Genomic DNA, 20,160 nt, shown 5'->3' with positions numbered 1-20,160 from the left:
TTAATCTTATTCATTGCCTCTCTCTGCCTAATTGTTTCCCTTTCACTGAATATTGATGTGTATATGCATATTCAATACTGTTGGCCAAATGGGACTGGTTTGTTCTGAGCTTTACATATTTAATTCCGCTTCATTGTATTCTAATCTCCAATCTTGATTCAAATTCAGTGTGGCAGGCGCCTCTGCACACAAGATAACATATTCTCCCGACATTCGTCTTAACCAGAAATTGAAATTGATTCTTTATGATTAGACTTGCATAAAACTGGAGATATTTGCTTGTGGAGTAACAGAGTATTCTGGGACTGCAGATCCAGCATTTTAAAAAGGTACAGTGCCTCCAGGTGACCAACAATTTTAAAGGAGAAATAGATCAATATATAAAGCTTTTATCCATCTAAGTGGGTACAGTAGATCTATATACGGCAACACGGCTATTTGGAAAGTTTTCATTTGAAAAATGCCTATGCAAGTCAACAAGGCTATTTGTCACAAAATGGCCCAACCCCCAACTTTAGTTTATATAGAAGTTGCCTCTAGGCCTGATTACAGTGTTACTGCAGGGACAACAGACATTTGGTTATGTGGTGACATCAAAAAGCCAATAAAACAGCACACAGTAACTGGGATACAGTTACCACGCTCAATTACTGCATGTCCAAACTGTCCTCAATCCTGGCCTGATCATCAGCCTATACTGTGCACTAGTTCCTTTGTGATGTCGAATGGAAATAACAGTACAGTCCCACAATGCAGGAGCACTGTCGTATGGACCAACCTGGACTCAGTTATGCGTCTATCTACTAAGGCAGGGGTGCGCAAACGGGGGGGCGTGGCGGTTGCAGAGACGCTGCGCTCTTCCCTAAGGCATTTAAATTAAATGCCGGGGGATCGCATGAAGCCTCTGCAACTCACTTACCATGATTCAGCCGGCTTCTGGCGACGCATCGTCATGGCAACGCGGCATCAAATGGCGCCGCGGGGTCATGTGACGTGACTGTGGCGTTATTTGCCGCCTGTTGCCATGGTAATGCAATGACGTCACAACAAAGGTAAGGGGGGGGCACGCAAGCACTGTGGGAGAGCAGAAACAGAAGTTTGCACACCTCTGTACCAAAGCAGTTTTGGTGCACTGTGGGCTCCTCCTATTGATACAACCCAAGCTGCAGACTTGCACACAAGGCAAAGACTCCAGCAAAGCCTTTCATACATTGACGGCAAGATATGCAAAATGAAAATGACAGTCGTAGATTCCAAAAGGCGTTGACAGCAAAATAACTAAATCACGTATTTTCTCCTTTTTCAGACTTGTATATCCCTGCGCAGCAACATTAAACGTAATCTGTGGTTTGTACAATGCACTTCAAAGCAGCGTCCAAGCTGACTTTTTTAGTTTTTCCCTTTAATATGCGCATCAATACAATCCATACAATGATAAGTAATTAGCTAAGTTACCGATTGATCGGAGAAGATTCGGCTCGGGGGGTTCACTAAATGGCTGTCAGTGCAGCAGAAGAGGGCCAAAGATGCAAAGTTCTGTGGGGAAGATCATGTGACCAGGTAGTATCAATTGGGGCACTGCTAGAGGGAGGGCAGGCCTCAAAAAGGTGCGTCAGAGCCTGTTTCAGAAGAGGAAGTGACTTTGTAAATGGTTGCTATAGAAACAAAAAATGCTTGTTACATCATAATACATTAAAAATGTAATTCGGAATTGTTGTTTTTTAAAAAAAAAAGCGTTTTCTCATAGTACAGAACGGATTTATTAAAAAAAAAAAAAACACGTGGGATATTTATTTTTCTTCAGCTTTAAATTTAATTACAGGAAGTTGCAGCACTAAAGAATATAATTACACCTTTCAAGGACGATTATCAACTCATTTTCCAGGACAATAATCAGTAACAATAAACTAAACGGAAAAAAAGAAAAATGGCCATGACAACAAACTCAAAATTATGGTTTTATTAACAAAACGTATGGAAACATTTAACAAACACAAAGTTATAAGAACATAAAAAAATGAAAGTGGTAAAAGAAAAAGTTAAAATAAGCAGCTTGGAATGATACATTCAGCTGCTCGATCCGAACTAGGAAACAAGTTTATAAACTGATGGAGCCAAACAAGGAGACAGCAATCATTATGTGGTTTACTGGCTGTGGAGTTCCTTAATCTGGACCTGGCTACACAATCTTTTTAATGCAACAGCCGGAACCTGTTTGCTGATACAGAGTCTGGGACAAACTTTATTTATTTATAAAATGTTTCACCAGAAAGTAACGTTTTCAAGTATGTCCTTGTTTGATTTACAGCTGTGTATTCATTTCATGTGCAAAATATGGTTTCGGAGATATTTTAATAAGTGCACAGCCCCTCTGTAATATACTTTGGACCTCATACGCATTTAGAGTTGGTGAGTGGGAACATATTTGAAAGAAATTAGTGTAATTCTATTTTTTTTTTAAATACTATAAAATAAATGTCACCACAATCAAAAAGCACCGATTCATTTGATATTTGTACCAGACACACGCCAGTGAATTCTTCTAGTGAACAAGCAGAGGGCTGCCTAAATTATGGCTTGTGTTCCTTGTACTCTCACAATAGTGAAGAGTTTCATATGTAACATCATCTGAATACAAAGTCTCCTTTGAAAATAAGGCAACAAGAATATAAATTATTATAAAAATAATATACAAACACGGGTCCTGGTGTATATTTCACAGCAGTTTGATATGTATATGCATTTCACTGTCCAGGGAACGCTGGTATTTTTTATTCATTTGAAGCCCTTTTGGATGCCTGGGTTCATTGATATCTTTCATTTAAGCTTTAAGCACCTTCATTGGTAAATCACATGGATGGAAGCGGATCCCGACCGTCTCTGGGACCATGTGTCTCAGGACACAGCATCCGCCAGTTACTTCTTTCTAATTCACCCAAGCAAAGGGGCTTCTAGGAAATCAGGGTGGTCAGCACTACGGACCGGCGCTTTACTGACTGCAGCCGCTGTGCGGTCAGAACATGAACACTGCTTTAGTGAGCTGCAGTGCATTATCACGACTGATCGGTTATAAAATGGGGATTGAAACAGTAAGAAAAATCACTCAACGTTTGGGCGAAATTTTAAACTGAAAAACATGAAATTTCATTAACACCTCAAACTTTTGTTTTGAGGTTTCACTATATCCGAACTTTAATGTTCAAAAATGAAATACAATTTTTTTGCATCAAATTAGAACTTTGGCCGTAGCATTGTCCATCTCTAGTCCGCTCTCTGTATCTTTTAATGTGTTCTCAAGCTTTGGTGCGGACCCATTCTGTCTTGCTTTGCATTAAGTAACCTTATAAAATGCCCATTGTTCCTAAATACCATTATACACAGTACAAAGAGAAGTCCCCTTCTCTGAAAAATACTATTTTAACCTCAAAAGCTTCTGTGCCACAACACAAACAGCTTTCATATTGGTTCAATTAAACCTGCAACATCTGCCTTTGTTCCACGCTCCTAAACATCCATCTCTCTCCCATTCACGGACATCTTTAATGCCCATCATGTGATATTTGCTTTCCATTTTTCATAAGCTACAATCCTGATGTGTATTAACCTAGTAATGTTTGTCTCAGCTGCCTTACAGTGTAACGCAGGATTAGGAGTTCTAGGATTTCCCCTATTAACTGCTAGGAACCTATGAATACAAAGTAGGTAAAACTATCACTATCAGCTTATATTAACGTGCTTCCTCCCTTTCAAGATCTTGGGACTGACTGTTTTTCATACCCTATCAAACGTGGGCTTTTATGGGGTAAAGTTCCACATGAGCAGTACCATTTGTTCTTGCAGAGGTTGGACAAGAATGCTTCACAGGCAGAGCCACATGCAGCTGTTTCCAAAATCTGCCACCAGGGAACCTGGATTTCTCTCCTTTCCACTTAATCACACTGAGCACTGCCTGAGCCCGCTTCAGTTCCTTCACCTTCTCTCTACTTTTAATGGCCTTATACTGAACTAAAATAACACGGATGCTGCCCTGGGAGGCCATGTTTTCCAGGCCAGCTTTTAACTCCAAGAGGGCTTGTGTCCCCTGGAGGACATAACTGGGACTAATCAGAACAAGCAGACGTCGGCTTTTCTTAATGAAGCTCAGTGTCTCATCTGTAATAACTGGGAAGAGAAAAGCAAGACGTTAGTGAATGTGTATAGTGCATCATTCTGCTACTATGTGGCAGCATATCAAAACTGATACCCAATATAAAATGACCCAGCGGACCTTTTTCCAAAGATACAGCAGAATTCATACTGATCAAGAATCTAATTGGCAGATACTATACAAATTCCCATTGTTGTATATAACATCTTATGGGTGTTTAGAAAAAAAAAAAAGTGTATATATATATTTTTGATAAATTCTACGATGGTTGTACAACAATAATCTTACCCCATGAAAAGGCATATTTTGCTTGATATACAAACTGGTATATTTCCATTTCTTGAACTGGAAATCAGTCATATACAAGTCTAGATAAATATATTTTTTTCTTTCAAAACTGCTGCAATATAGTAGCGCTGCGAAAATACACCATATGGCCGCCTCTGCATGGACTGTACATACAACTAAAAATATAAGCAAGTCCTTACAAAGAATAGGCTCAATGTGTTGAAAGACCCTCCAGCATAATCTAGATTAAAAATAAATGCTTTGTCTGCCTTTTTGTGATCAAGTGCTTGTATTCATGTTCTATGTCCAGCTTACATCATGCTCTGTTATACACGCCATGACTTGTTATAGAGCTGAAAATCCCGTTATAATGGTGCTCGGGGTCCACATAATGAGACCGCGTTATAACCGGGATCTCTACCACGATCAGGGGTTCTGCGAGGACTTATTCGGCATCTGCAGCTCTCTCTTCTCCTTGCTTCATCAGGCTGTGTGCGCAGTGCTTACGTACGCTGTCCCAAGCTTGGGTAGACAGTTCAATTTGACTTTCAAGCGCAGAGGAGGGTCACATGACCCTTCTCTGACCAATGACAGCCCAACTGTGAATTTATAAATTATTATTTGATGTAATACACATGCAAGAATTGAACCCATGATCTTTCATATGCTAGTGCAGTTGTCTAACTGCTACACCACAGGGTTGTGTGATGAATTTTACTCTATAAACAAACTTACTGCAGTACTGCACTGTGCAGTAGATGTTAAGTTTGTTTATAGCGTCCGATTCATCACACCAACCCTGTGGTGTAGCAGTTAGAGAATCACACTAGCTTATGATGTACCAGGGGTTAAACTCCCGTATGGTGTAGGGGAGAGGGGGGGGGAGTGTGTATATGTATGTGTCTCCGTGTGTGTCCGTTAGCAATAAAGCATTGAATGTTATATAATTTAAAAAAAATACACCTTAGAGATGTTTTTAAATCGGGAGTCACGCTCAGACCATGTTATAAGTGGATCCGCGTTGTAGCGGATTGCACTATAACCGGGTTCAACTGTATATCCGGTTGTGAACCATGTTATGCCATTTTAGTGATTTTCTTGCATGGCTTCCTTTCCAAAGATATTATTTCAATAAATGGAGGCACAAAACTCATCAGGAAACTCCTCAGAACAACAAGCCGAGTGCTGAATAAGCAGAGGGGGGGGGGGGGGGGGAGATAGCAATGGAAACATATGACTACTTACTTCCCCCAGGCAAGCTGTCCCTGTCAAAGATGCACAGTTTGTATCCAAATTCATTTTCTAGGACTCCCCGCAGTGTCACCAGAACAAATTCTTCTTCCTCTGCATTCCTTGCGTAGGATACATACACATCGTATTCCTTGCCATCTGTCAGACAATACAAGAGAATTACAGAGGTGCAAAATGTGATCCATCCTTTGCAAATATGGCAAGACCACCCTCTTCTAGGCTGCCGGCAGATACCTCACAGACCTCCTTTCTACCTGATGTGAATGAGTACATATTTCTTCCTCCTATTTACAGGCACAATGAGTCCCTAATCCATAGTGAATTTCCCACGAAGAGCCGACACTGGGATTTGAACTGGGTAACCCGTTTCAAAGGCAGTGAAATAAGCACTGAGCTACTCCTTCTGCCCTATCAGGTGGCATTATGGGATCATACAGTTAGATTAGGGGGGCTCAACTTTAGTCCTCAAGACCCCCAACAGGTCAGGTATTAAGGATATCCTAGCTGCAGGACAGGTGGCTTAATCAGTCCCTGCTTCACACAGGGCTATCCTTAAAACCTGACCTGTTGGGGGTCTTGAGGACTGAAGTTGAGAACCCCTGAGTTAGATTACTCACTGCTTTTTTCCCTTCCCAAACTCCTTTCTTACAGAAAAACCTCTGTTGAGGATACACATTATCTTGCAGAATTTATTGTACTTATTAGTCAAGATTACGCATCTAACGTGAGCTGCAAAGATTGTAAGGATCAGGTTTTCTTCTTGTTGCTACAATTGTAATAACCAATGTTTCAGTTCTGCTTTGCTTTGACTTCTTTGTGAATTTGCAGCTTCAAGACCAGCCCAACTCTCGTACTGTGTGTTAAATGAACAACATTTACCCCCGATAGTTTCATCTGTGCCAAAGTGGGCGCGATAGAAAAGCACCATTTCCAGCCAGTACACATGATACACAACGATGAGGCACACAACAAGGAAGACGGTCACTCCGAAACCACACGCCAGCTCAGTGATGTACCTCGGAGTGCCAACTATATGTAAAGAAAAACATAATTTTCAGTAACGTTGCATTATTATAAAATTATTAATGATCAGTTACACATTGCAAATAACAGCAGCTACTACAACGAGCGCATAGGAATTTTACCAAAAGTTACTAGTAACCAGGGCGGCCACATTTCCGTCTTATAGTAATCCGGTATGAAAGTGTGACATCACAATGAGCGATGAATGATTTGCAAACGCTTGGGGCGGAGCGGTATCTCCCGCGTGACACTATATTCTCTGGTTTTTATCCTCTGCGCTTGGCTGGGCGGGGAAAGACGCGTGCTGACCTAACAATTAGCGGTCGGAGAAAAAGTAACGGCTAAAGGGGTGCGGGTCTGGGTTCTAGGAGATGGTCAGGCAGTGACCTAACTTTGTTATATTAATAATCTTAGTAATTTGACATCTAATATGGGGCAATGATGCATTATGCTTCCCGACAGACCTTTCAGAGACAAGTCAATGGAATAAGGGACAATCCCGTATATACAGGGCGTCTGGCAACTGTACTAGTACTAAAGTGATTACAGTGCAAAACCTCTGCAGCAAGATACTACTAACACATACTGTACAGCAAAGTTTATTCCAGATTTGTACTATGGGAAAAATGAATACACTGATCTGTAATTGAAAGTACCAAATTAGTTTTACGGTCAGGAATGTTGCTCCGAAACTAGAATTATTTCTGCAGTGTAGTAAAACTTTGATTCCCTTCTCCCAACTCATGATCACGGAGAAGAACTGATTTTGTCATGATGAGGACCATGGAAAAAAAAACCAACAGGCAATTTAAAGAACCGAGTTCCTCTGGAGATTGCTTGGCTTTTAAATAGGAAATTGACCAGCAAAGTTTTGTAGTGAAAGGGCAACAAGAGTTCACACCGACATTTATATAAAGAGCGATAATGGGGAAAAGGTCGAACCATGTCAAGTGAACACAAATGCTAGAATACTGATCAGACCTGTGCTCTTTTATCATATTGACTGGCTGTGGTTTAGCAGGGATGTATGCACGAGACACAGGACAGAGCAGCTCAAAGTTTGGGCGCTGCAGTTCATTTAGAAGATAATCAAAGTAAAAAGGACAGTGCAAAAAGGCACTTCAGACGTGTGCAGGAATATAGAGGCACAATCCCAGTGAAACTGTTAGGGAACAATAGGTGGGCAGAAACGTATGGTGACGCATTGACGTTTAAGAAATGATCATTACACATTATATATTATATATTATGCATCCCAGGGCCCCCAAAATAGTTTTTTAATAAATGAAACAGTAGCCATTTCAAACACTCATCCTAACTTGTAAAAAATACAAATACATTGCTTTGTAGACAGACAGCATGAAAATAAACAGGTAGGAATTTGACGACTGCATAAAACTATTTATTGATCTCCTTTTGGCTGTGGATCCTGAAAGCATTGTGTACAAACTTGCACTTTTTTCTACTTAAAGGTCTATCTGCTCTTAAAACATTAGTGTAGCTGAAACCTTTTGATGATAATTTAAAGAGCCCTTCCCACTCGGGATGAATCTTTTATGGAACTGGACACAGGGATATTTATTTACAAATAGCCCTTTACCCATATTTAAAGTGATGTCACATAATAAGGTTACTGCAGGGTTAGATCGGCTTCACATACATTGGGCCAATTATGAAATACAAAATATCTCTTATGCAAAAAGGACTGGATAAAGCAGGGGCTCAACAGTCCTCAAGCACTCCCCCCCTCCACCTTCCCAACAGGTCAGGTTTTCAGGGTATCCCTGCTTCAGCACAGGTGGCTCAATCAGAGGCTCAGTCGCAGCAGGGATATCCTGAAAACCTGACCTGTTGGGGAGGGCGGCGGGGCTTGAGAACTGGAGTTGAGCACCTCTGGGATATGGGAACACACAAAGATAAAAGAAAGCAGCGGTCAGCCTGGTCCTCGCTGACCAGTACAGGACAATGTGATATTGGCCACTTATGGCAGAAAAGAGCATGTTTTATGTCATTGCTGTTACCTTTCAGCTTGACGCGTGCCTGCTGGGAGAGTGCCCCTAAGCGGTTTCTTGCTGAGCAGGTATAGTTCTGCATTAGCTGCTCAGCAGTGATGTGTTGTATACTCAGATCTTTCCGTATGGTCTTCGCTCCGGCAATGTCATCTATCACACTAAGAAAGTAATTGGAAGACACGTTACTTGTCACTGCATCCGATAGAGAAGCAGACCCAAACCCACTTTCCTTTTAACATCTAGCTCCAGGTTATAAACAGAACATATGGTTGCAGGATTTCCCAAGGACAAAAGGGTTAAAGCTCAGAGTAAAACTTCGATTCCAGAGATTTCAACTTATATTTTCACCTTTTCTATACCAGACTCTCCACCACCTTCTTGTAACCCCACTGAAATGCATCTTCCTCCGACTAGTATTACCGGTGCTGCAATGTTTGAACTATGTCTGTATATGTCCTGCCCACACATGTAGAGCATGCATGTGCCAGGCGTGCTATGTTGGTAGACAGGCAGCCAACGTTATAGACTTAACCATTTCTGTGCCTCTCTTTATCTACGGGGATATTTAGGGTACATACATGTTCAATCTTTCTCTTAACCTTGAAGCAAACCAGAGCAAGAACAGATCTGCATTCTGCAAAAGACTATTACCTTGTGGTGACATTCATTTTTGGATCAGTATTTTCCTCTGCATTCTTTCCATCGACTGTCCACCAAATATCATTACGAGAACCCTTCACAAAAGAAAACTCAACTTGGCAGGAGAGATGGAGATCTTCCCCTAAATAAAACATTAGTAATCAACATTAATAAAAACCCATTACCAGCACTTAATGATGTTGACTATTCAGCGACGCAAAAGCTAAGGCCCCCCAGTGTGCGCGTGATGTGGTGCCTGGCGGCGCTCGTTCCCGGCAGCAGCATGATCTGGTGGACTCCAGGCAGCGCGCAATGGGGAGGCATGGTGGGAGCGCGGTCGTGACATCACGCGGCTGGTTCATCCTCATTGGCTGAACCGCCGCTGTGACGTCGGCAGCGCTAAATGTGGATGTGCATCGCGCCGGGGCACGCATGCAGCTACTGGAGCCGGCCCCCATGTAGGGCCGTACCTTGTGTGCGCCGCTCACGCCGTCGCAGCTGCTGAGGACGCGGCCTTAGAGAAGATCAGACTTAAATGGAGACCAACTGTAGTCGATGGATTTCCCTCAGCTTATCGTAATGCTGTAAATACTCCAGGTTTCATTCCTACTCATTCATTCCTACTCTCCTATCACTCAGGGTTCTCTTCATTAATAACTCACATGCTTGGGTTAAACACACATAGAACTATTTACCAGCTGCAAACTCATACGTTGTTTTATCGCTTGGAATTACGATCGTTGGGGGTTTTTCATCTTCAGGAGCACCTGCAAAAGGACACAATTCTCTGGTTATGGGGGCTTGTGTTTAACTGTAAAGTTGTATAGTATTAATGTGGAGAATTAAAGACCAAGTAAAAAGTAACCAAAATCAAACCAACAACATCTTAGAAATAAATAACACTCGTAGCAACTGATAAACGAGGTCACAAGAGAAAACTAAGTACAGTATACAGTATATATTGGCTCTGAATGGTGGGTACATGAGCATTTGTCAGTTATTCTTTTTACTTTGTATAGTTAAAGTTGAAATCACTTTGATGAGAGCAAGGAACCAGATAGTATGTGACACAATGTGACACAAAGCAGTGATAGTATGTGACCCAAAGCAGTGATGGTATGTGACACAATGCTGTGATGGTATGTGACCCAAAGCAGTGATGGTATAGTGCTACAATGCAGTGATAGTATGTGACACAATGCCGTGTTAGTATGTGATACAATGCAGTGATAGTATGTGACACAATGCAGTGATAGTATAGTGATACAATGCAGTGATAGTATGTGATACAATGCAGTGATAGTATGTGACACAATGCAGTGATAGTATGTGACACAATGCAGTGATAGTATGTGATACAATGCAGTGATAGTATGTGACACAATGCAGTGATAGTATGTGATACAATGCAGTGATAGTATAGTGATACAATGCAGTGATAGTATGTGATACAATGCAGTGATAGTATGTGACACAATGCAGTGATAGTATGTGACACAATGCAGTGATAGTATGTGATACAATGCAGTGATAGTATGTGACACAATGCAGTGATAGTATGTGATGCAATGCAGTGATAGTATGTGATACAATGCAGTGATAGTATAGTGATACAATGCAGTGATAGTATGTGATACAATGCAGTGATAGTATAGTGACACAATGCAGTGATAGTATAGTGATACAATGCAGTGATAGTATAATGATACAATGCAGTGATAATATGTGATACAATGCAGTGATAGTATGTAACACAATGCAGTGATAGTATGTGATACAATGCAGTGATAGTATGTGATACAATGCAGTGATAGTATGTGATACAACGCAGTGATAGTATGTGATACAATGCAGTGATAGTATGTGACACAATGCAGTGATAGTATGTGATACAATGCAGTGATAGTATGTGATACAATGCAGTGATAGTATGTGATACAATGCAGTGATAGTATGTGACACAATGCAGTGATAGTATGTGATACAATGCAGTGATAGAATGTGATACAATGCAGTGATAGTATGTGATACAATGCAGTGATAGTATGTGATACAATGCAGTGATAGTATAGTGATACAATGCAGTGATAGTATGTGATACAATGCAGTGATAGTATGTGACACAATGCAGTGATAGTATGTGATACAATGCAGTGATAGTATGTGATACAATGCAGTGATAGTATGTGATACAATGCAGTGATAGAATGTGATACAATGCAGTGATAGTATAATGATACAATGCAGTGATAGTATGTGATACAATGCAGTGATAGTATGTGATGCAATGCAGTGATAGTATGTGATACAATGCAGTGATAGTATGTGATACAATGCAGTGATAGTATGTGATACAATGCAGTGATAGTATAGTGATACAATGCAGTGATAGTATGTGACACAATGCAGTGATAGTATGTGATACAATGCAGTGATAGTATGTGACACAATGCAGTGATAGTATAGTGATACAATGCAGTGATAGTATGTGACACAATGCAGTGATAGTATGTGATACAATGCAGTGATCGTATGTGATACAATGCAGTGATAGTATGTGATACAATGCAGTGATAGTATGTGATAGAATGCAGTGATAGTATGTGATACAATGCAGTGATAGTATGTGACACAATGCAGTGATAGTATGTGATACAATGCAGTGATAGTATGTGATACAATGCAGTGATAGTATGTGATACAATGCAGTGATAGTATGTGATACAATGCAGTGATAGTATGTGATACAATGCAGTGATAGTATGTGATACAATGCAGTGATAGTATGTGACACAATGCAGTGATAGTATGTGATACAATGCAGTGATAATATGTGATACAATGCAGTGATAGTATGTGATACAATGCAGTGATAGTATGTGATACAATGCAGTGATAGTATAGTGACACAATGCAGTGATAGTATGTGATACAATGCAGTGATAGTATGTGATACAATGCAGTGATAGTATAGTGATACAATGCAGTGATAGTATGTGACACAATGCAGTGATAGTATAGTGACACAATGCAGTGATAGTATGTGATACAATGCAGTGATAGTATAGTGACACAATGCAGTGATAGTATGTGATACAATGCAGTGAAAGTATGTGATACAATGCAGTGATAATATGTGACACAATGCAGTGATAGTATAGTGACACAATGCAGTGATAGTATAGTGATACAATGCAGTGATAGTATGTGATACAATGCAGTGATAGTATGTGATACAATGCAGTGATAGTATGTGATACAATGCAGTGATAGTATAGTGATACAATGCAGTGATAGTATGTGATACAATGCAGTGATAGTATGTGATACAATGCAGTGATAGTATGTGACACAATGCAGTGATAGTATAGTGATACAATGCAGTGATAGTATGTGATACAATGCAGTGATAGTATGTGATACAATGCAGTGATAGTATGTGATACAATGCAGTGATAGTATGTGATACAATGCAGTGATAGTATGTGATACAATGCAGTGATAGTATGTGACACAATGCAGTGATAGTATGTGATACAATGCAGTGATAGTATGTGATACAATGCAGTGATAGTATGTGACACAATGCAGTGATAGTATGTGATACAATGCAGTGATAGTATGTGATACAACGCAGTGATAGTATGTGACACAATGCAGTGATAGTATGTGACACAATGCAGTGATAGAATGTGATACAATGCAGTGATAGTATGTGATACAATGCAGTGATAGTATAGTGACACAATGCAGTGATAGTATGTGATACAATGCAGTGATAGTATGTGATAGAATGCAGTGATAGTATAGTGATACAATGCAGTGATAGTATGTGATACAATGCAGTGATAGTATGTGATACAATGCAGTGATAGTATGTGATACAATGCAGTGATAGTATGTGATACAATGCAGTGATAGTATGTGATACAATGCAGTGATAGTATGTGATACAATGCAGTGATAGTATGTGATACAATGCAGTGATAGTATGTGATACAATGCAGTGATAGTATGTGACACAATGCAGTGATAGTATGTGATACAATGCAGTGATAGTATGTGATACAATGCAGTGATAGTATGTGATACAATGCAGTGATAGTATGTGATACAATGCAGTGATCGTATGTGACACAATGCAGTGATAGTATGTGATACAATGCAGTGATAGTATGTGATACAATGCAGTGATAGATAGTGATACAATGCAGTGATAGTATGTGATACAATGCAGTGAAAGTATGTGATACATGCAGTGATAATTGTGACACAATGCAGTGATAGTATAGTGACACAATGCAGTGATAGTATAGTGATACAATGCAGTGATAGTATGTGATACAATGCAGTGATAGTATGTGATACAATGCAGTGATAGTATGTGATACAATGCAGTGATAGTATGTGATACAATGCAGTGATAGTATGTGATACAATGCAGTGATAGTATGTGACACAATGCAGTGATAGTATGTGACACAATGCAGTGATAGTATGTGATACAATGCAGTGATAGTATGTGATACAACGCAGGTGATAGTATGTGACACAATGCAGTGATAGTATGTGACACAATGCAGTGATAGAATGTGATACAATGCAGTGATAGTATGTGATACAATGCAGTGATAGTATGTGATACAATGCAGTGATAGTATGTGATACAATGCAGTGATAGTATGTGATACAATGCAGTGATAGTATGTGATACAATGCAGTGATAGTATGTGATACAATGCAGTGATAGTATGTGATACAATGCAGTGATAGTATGTGATACAATGCAGTGATAGTATGTGATACAATGCAGTGATAGTATGTGACTACAATGCAGTGATAGTATGTGATACAATGCAGTGATAGTATGTGATACAATGCAGTGATAGTATGTGATACAATGCAGTGATAGTATGTGATACAATGCAGTGATAGTATGTGACTACAATGCAGTGATAGTATAGTGATACAATGCAGTGATAGTATGTGATACAATGCAGTGATAGTATAGTGATACAATGCAGTGATAGTATGTGATACAATGCAGTGATAGTATAGTGATACAATGCAGTGATAGTATGTGATACAATGCAGTGATAGTATGTGATACAATGCAGTGATAGTATAGTGATACAATGCAGTGATAGTATGTGATACAATGCAGTGATAGTATGTGATACAATGCAGTGATAGTATAGTGATACAATGCAGTGATAGTATGTGATACAATGCAGTGATAGTATGTGATACAATGCAGTGATAGTATGTGACACAATGCAGTGATAGTATAGTGATACAATGCAGTGATAGTATGTGATACAATGCAGTGATAGTATGTGACACAATGCAGTGATAGTATGTGACACAATGCAGTGATAGTATAGTGATACAATGCAGTGATAATATGTGATACAATGCAGTGATAGTATGTGACACAATGCAGTGATAGTATGTGATACAATGCAGTGATAGTATGTGATACAATGCAGTGATAGTATAGTGATACAATGCAGTGATAGTATGTGATACAATGCAGTGATAGTATAGTGATACAATGCAGTGATAGTATGTGACACAATGCAGTGATAGTATGTGATACAATGCAGTGATAGTATGTGATACAATGCAGTGATAGTATAGTGACACAATGCAGTGATAGTATGTGATACAATGCAGTGATAGTATGTGATACAATGCAGTGATAGTATGTGATACAATGCAGTGATAGTATGTGACACAATGCAGTGATAGTATAGTGATACAATGCAGTGATAGTATGTGATACAATGCAGTGATAGTATGTGATACAATGCAGTGATAGTATAGTGATACAATGCAGTGATAGTATGTGATACAATGCAGTGATAGTATGTGATACAATGCAGTGATAGTATAGTGACACAATGCAGTGATAGTATAGTGATACAATGCAGTGATAGTATGTGATACAATGCAGTGATAGTATGTGATACAATGCAGTGATAGTATGTGATACAATGCAGTGATAGTATGTGACACAATGCAGTGATAGTATGTGACACAATGCAGTGATAGTATGTGACACAATGCAGTGATAGTATGTGATACAATGCAGTGATAGTATGTGATACAATGCAGTGATAGTATGTGATACAATGCAGTGATAGTATGTGATACAATGCAGTGATAGTATGTGACACAATGCAGTGATAGTATAGTGATACAATGCAGTGATAGTATGTGATACAATGCAGTGATAGTATAGTGATACAATGCAGTGATAATATGTGATACAATGCAGTGATAATATGTGATACAATGCAGTGATAGTATGTGACACAATGCAGTGATAGTATAGTGATACAATGCAGTGATAGTATGTGATACAATGCAGTGATAGTATGTGACACAATGCAGTGATAGTATGTGACACAATGCAGTGATAGTATAGTGATACAATGCAGTGATAATATGTGATACAATGCAGTGATAGTATGTGACACAATGCAGTGATAGTATGTGATACAATGCAGTGATAGTATGTGACACAATGCAGTGATAGTATGTGATACAATGCAGTGATAGTATGTGATACAATGCAGTGATCGTATGTGATACAATGCAGTGATAGTATGTGATACAATGCAGTGATAGTATAGTGATACAATGCAGTGATAGTATGTGACACAATGCAGTGATAGTATAGTGATACAATGCAGTGATCGTATGTGACACAATGCAGTGATAGTATGTGATACAATGCAGTGATAGTATGTGATACAATGCAGTGATAGTATGTGATACAATGCAGTGATAGTATGTGATACAATGCAGTGATAGTATGTGATAGAATGCAGTGATAGTATAGTGATACAATGCAGTGATAGTATGTGACACAATGCAGTGATAGTATAATGATACAATGCAGTGATAGTATGTGACACAATGCAGTGATAGTATAATGATACAATGCAGTGATAGTATGTGATACAATGCAGTGATAGTATGTGATAGAATGCAGTGATAGTATAGTGATACAATGCAGTGATAGTATGTGATACAATGCAGTGATAGTATAGTGATACAATGCAGTGATAGTATGTGATACAATGCAGTGATAGTATAGTGATACAATGCAGTGATAGTATGTGATACAATGCAGTGATAGTATGTGTTGGTATGTGAGGCTAATCGCGTCTCTAGAATAGAGATTTCCTCTAAAATCCTCCCGTCTGGAAAAGTTGTCAGGAAGGTGGCGAGAAGCTGCTGAGAAGCGGCGAGAGGGGACATAGAAAATAAACAAATTTTTCCTGCGTTGGATTCACTTTGGTGATGTCGCGGTATGAGCGCTTGCAGAAATCGCCAGGATTCGGAGGGTCAACGCTTCTAAAGCTAAGAAAAAATATTGAATGTATGCAATTTTATTTTTACAGGTTTTCTTGATTGTATTTGTTTCTTCATTGCCCATTTACTGATAATGTATTAATCTGTGCCCGTTTAGGGTACAGATAAATACAGTAACAGGCGAGTCTTTTTTTGGCAATAGCTTGTTTTCTATTGATTGTTGTTTTTTCTGTCTGTTTATTGTTTGGGTTAATTGTTTGTAATTTGGATGGCTTGTTTTTATTTCATTTTCTGATTGTTTAGCATTTTTAATTAATTATTTATTTTGTTGGCTACTGGTTTAAATTCATTAATTGTTTTGTTGTATTGTATTGTATTGTATGTCTTTATTTATATAGCGCCATAAATGTACATAGCGCTTCACAGTAGTAATACATATCATATAAATAACAAATAATATAAATAACAGATCATGGGAATAAGTGCTTCAGACATACTGTAAAAGTAACATTAAGGAAGGAGTCCCTGCTCCGAGGAGCTTACAATCTAATTGGTAGGTAGGGAGAATGTACAGAAACAGTAAGAGGGAATTCTAGTAAGTGCGTCTGCAGGGGGCCAAGCTTTATGTATCATGTGTTCATGATTATCCAGGGCTATTCATATGCTTCTTTAAGCAGATGTGTCTTAAGGTGAGTCTTAAAGGTGGATAGCGAGGGGGCTAGTCGGGTACTGAGGGGAAGGGTATTCCAGAGGTGTGGGGTAGAAAGTGAGAAAGGATTAAGGCGGGAGAGAGCTTTAGATACAAAGGGGGTAGAAAGAAGACATACTTGAGAAAAACGCAAGAGTCGGGATGGTGCATAGCGAGAAATTAGGGCTGAGATGTAAGGAGTGGCAGAAGAATGTAAAGCTTTAAAAGTGAGCAGGAGAATTGAGTGTGAGATACGGGATTTAATCGGAAGCCAGGAGAGGGATTTCAGGAGGGGAGATGCGGAGACAGATTTAGGAAAGAGTAGAGTGATTCTGGCAGCAGCGTTTAGGATAGATTGTAGGGGAGACAGGTGAGAGGCAGGAAGGCCGGACAGCAGGAGGTTGGAGTAATCGAAACGTGAGAGAATGAGGGCCTGAGTCAGAGTTTTAGCAGTTGAGTAACAGAGGAAAGGGCGTATCTTTGTGATATTGCGGAGGAAAAAGCGACAAGTTTTAGAAACGTTTTGAATATGAGAGGAGAATGAGAGAGAGGAATCAAGTGTAACCCCTAGGCAGCGTACTTGGGCTACTGGGTGAATGATCGTTTATCCAATAGCAATGTGGAAGGAGGTAGTAGGGCCAGGTTTGGGAGGAAGTATAAGAGCTCTGTTTTTGCCATGTTAAGTTTCAGTCGGCAGATGGCCATCCAGGATGATATTCCAGAGAGGCATTCAGAAACTTTGGTCTGTATAGCAGGTGTAAGGTCAGGGGTTTAAAGGTAAATTTGTGTGTCGTCAGCATAGAGGTGATATTTAAACCCAAAAGATGTGATTAGGTCACCTAGAGAGAGTGTGTAAAGAGAAAAGAGAAGGGGTCCCAGGACAGAGCCCTGGGGTACCCCCACAGAGAGATCAATATTGGAGGAGGAGGTGTTGGCAAAAGAGACACTGAAAGTACGATGGGAGAGGTAAGAGGAGATCCAGGATAAAGCTTTATTCCGAATACCAAGAGTATGGAGAATGTGAAGGAGAAGAGGGTGGTCCACAGTGTCGAATGCTGCAGAGAGGTCGAGTAATATGAGCAGAGTGTAATGACCTCTGTCTTTGGCAGCATGGAGGTCGTCAGTTATTTTAGTGAGGGCTGTTTCAGTAGAGTGAGCAGTGCGGAAGCCAGAATGTAGAGGGTCTAGGAGAGAATAGGTGTTGAGAAAGTGTAGCAATCGAGAGAATACAAGACGTTCAAGGAGTTTGGAGGCAAAAGGCAGGAGGGAGACAGGTCGATAGTTAGAAGGACAGGTAGGGTCAAGCTTGCTGTTTTTGAGTTGTTGGCTAGTGCTTAAAATTAATCAATTGTTTTATTGGCTATTGCTTTTATTTATTTAATTGGGGTGTTTAGGTGCTTATGTATATCTTTTATTATTGTGTCTTTTTGGCTTTCATGCTTTTTTATTAGGGTGACCATTGACTGCTATAGTGGCCTATCATGCCCATATTATATGGGTATGATAGAACACTATGCCAATCAATGGGTAGAGGGTGAGTATAGTGGTCCCAGGGTGGGAGCTTAGGCTGAATGTTTTATTTACTTTATTTATGCTGGCTGGCTAATGTTTGATTATATAATTGGCAAATTATGAGCTATTATCCAGATATGGATAATGGTAATTTTGCCCATTACTGTACTTTATGTATTGGGGGGATGTATTTATTGCAATGTGTTTAAAAAAAATTGCCACAGGATTGGTACCGCAGGCCAGCAGGGACCCCCCGACATCTGGTATCAATCCTGTGCAGAAAAAAAGAAAATGTTTTTATGTGGGGGCATGGGTGGGTTGTGTATTGGTGGTTAGTACATATTGTAATGTTTATTGGGGCAGAGGGGGTGAGTGAAGGGCCAAGTACCCACTTCACTCACCCACTCTGCCATCAATAAACCTGCTATTGTGCATCAACCCCTTCATTGCCTTAGTGGCTGTCCGCTAAGGTAATGAAGCTGCTTCAGTGTCATTTTTATTAATAGTGTGCAGGAGCAGGGGGCCCCTGAGCTGAAGCGCTTTGATTTATGCCTCAGCAACCCTCTGCTTCCGAAGTTACAGGCCCTGGCACCGGGCGCCAGTATCGCAGCCATTTTTAAATCGTCCGCGTCACGTGACAGGGGGATTTAAATAATGAAGGAGATACCGGCACCCCATATCTGGGCCTGTAACTCGGGAAGCAGTGGGTCCCCGAGGCTGAAATCAATGCGGTTCATCTCAAGACACCCCCTGCTCCCGCACACTATTAATAAAAATTATTTTAAAGCAGCGTCATTACCATAGCAGATAGCCACTACGGTAACGAATTTGTAAAAAAATAAAATATTTAGGGTTTTAATACTAGTGTAGTGAGGGGACTCTGGAGCAGAACCTTGTTGATTTGAGATCCGGGGACCCCCTGCTTCCCGAGATACAGGAATGGGGTGCCGGTATCTCCTATGTCCCATCCACTGTCCACCCCCTAGTATGTATTTACGATCTTGGCCATTTACCTTGGGCTTTTTATTCATTTAAGTATTTATTTTTACAATCATTAGTTATGGTTTTAGTACACAGATTCTGGAGTCTCCACTTGCTAAGATCTATGTGCCCCTGTTGATATGAGAGTCCTGGCCTTTTAACTGCTTTAGTTAGCTTATGATGTTCTAGTAGGATTTTTGATTACGACTATGTTACGACAGTATTAACATCCAAAGAGCCTAAGGAAGCCGTCATTACGGCGAAACGCGTTGCTCAAACCACAGATCCTTCTTGGT

At 39.9% G+C, this 20,160-nt stretch overlaps 1 protein-coding gene across 4 annotated transcripts in view; it reads right to left on the bottom strand.

The window, feature by feature from the left end:
- IL1RAP (interleukin 1 receptor accessory protein) overlaps positions 1-20,160 on the bottom strand; it is a 106,131-nt gene that overhangs the window by 3,724 nt on the left and 82,247 nt on the right. For 3 of the 4 annotated variants that reach the window (XM_075571041.1, XM_075571040.1, XM_075571038.1), the window contains 5 exons: positions 10,056-10,127; positions 9,373-9,502; positions 8,731-8,879; positions 6,566-6,715; positions 5,681-5,824 (listed from right to left, as the gene is read on the bottom strand). In XM_075571041.1, coding sequence (XP_075427156.1) covers positions 5,681-5,824; positions 6,566-6,715; positions 8,731-8,879; positions 9,373-9,502; positions 10,056-10,127 — 645 coding nt within the window. Of the gene's footprint in view, positions 1-1,945; positions 4,162-5,680; positions 5,825-6,565; positions 6,716-8,730; positions 8,880-9,372; positions 9,503-10,055; positions 10,128-20,160 lie in introns of those variants that run through there. The other variant, XM_075571042.1, reaches the window with a different exon arrangement.

This window comes from Ascaphus truei, chromosome 14 (assembly GCF_040206685.1).
Source record: "Ascaphus truei isolate aAscTru1 chromosome 14, aAscTru1.hap1, whole genome shotgun sequence".
Classification (NCBI taxonomy): Eukaryota; Metazoa; Chordata; class Amphibia; order Anura; family Ascaphidae; genus Ascaphus; species Ascaphus truei.
This window is presented reverse-complemented; position numbering and strand designations above follow the sequence as displayed.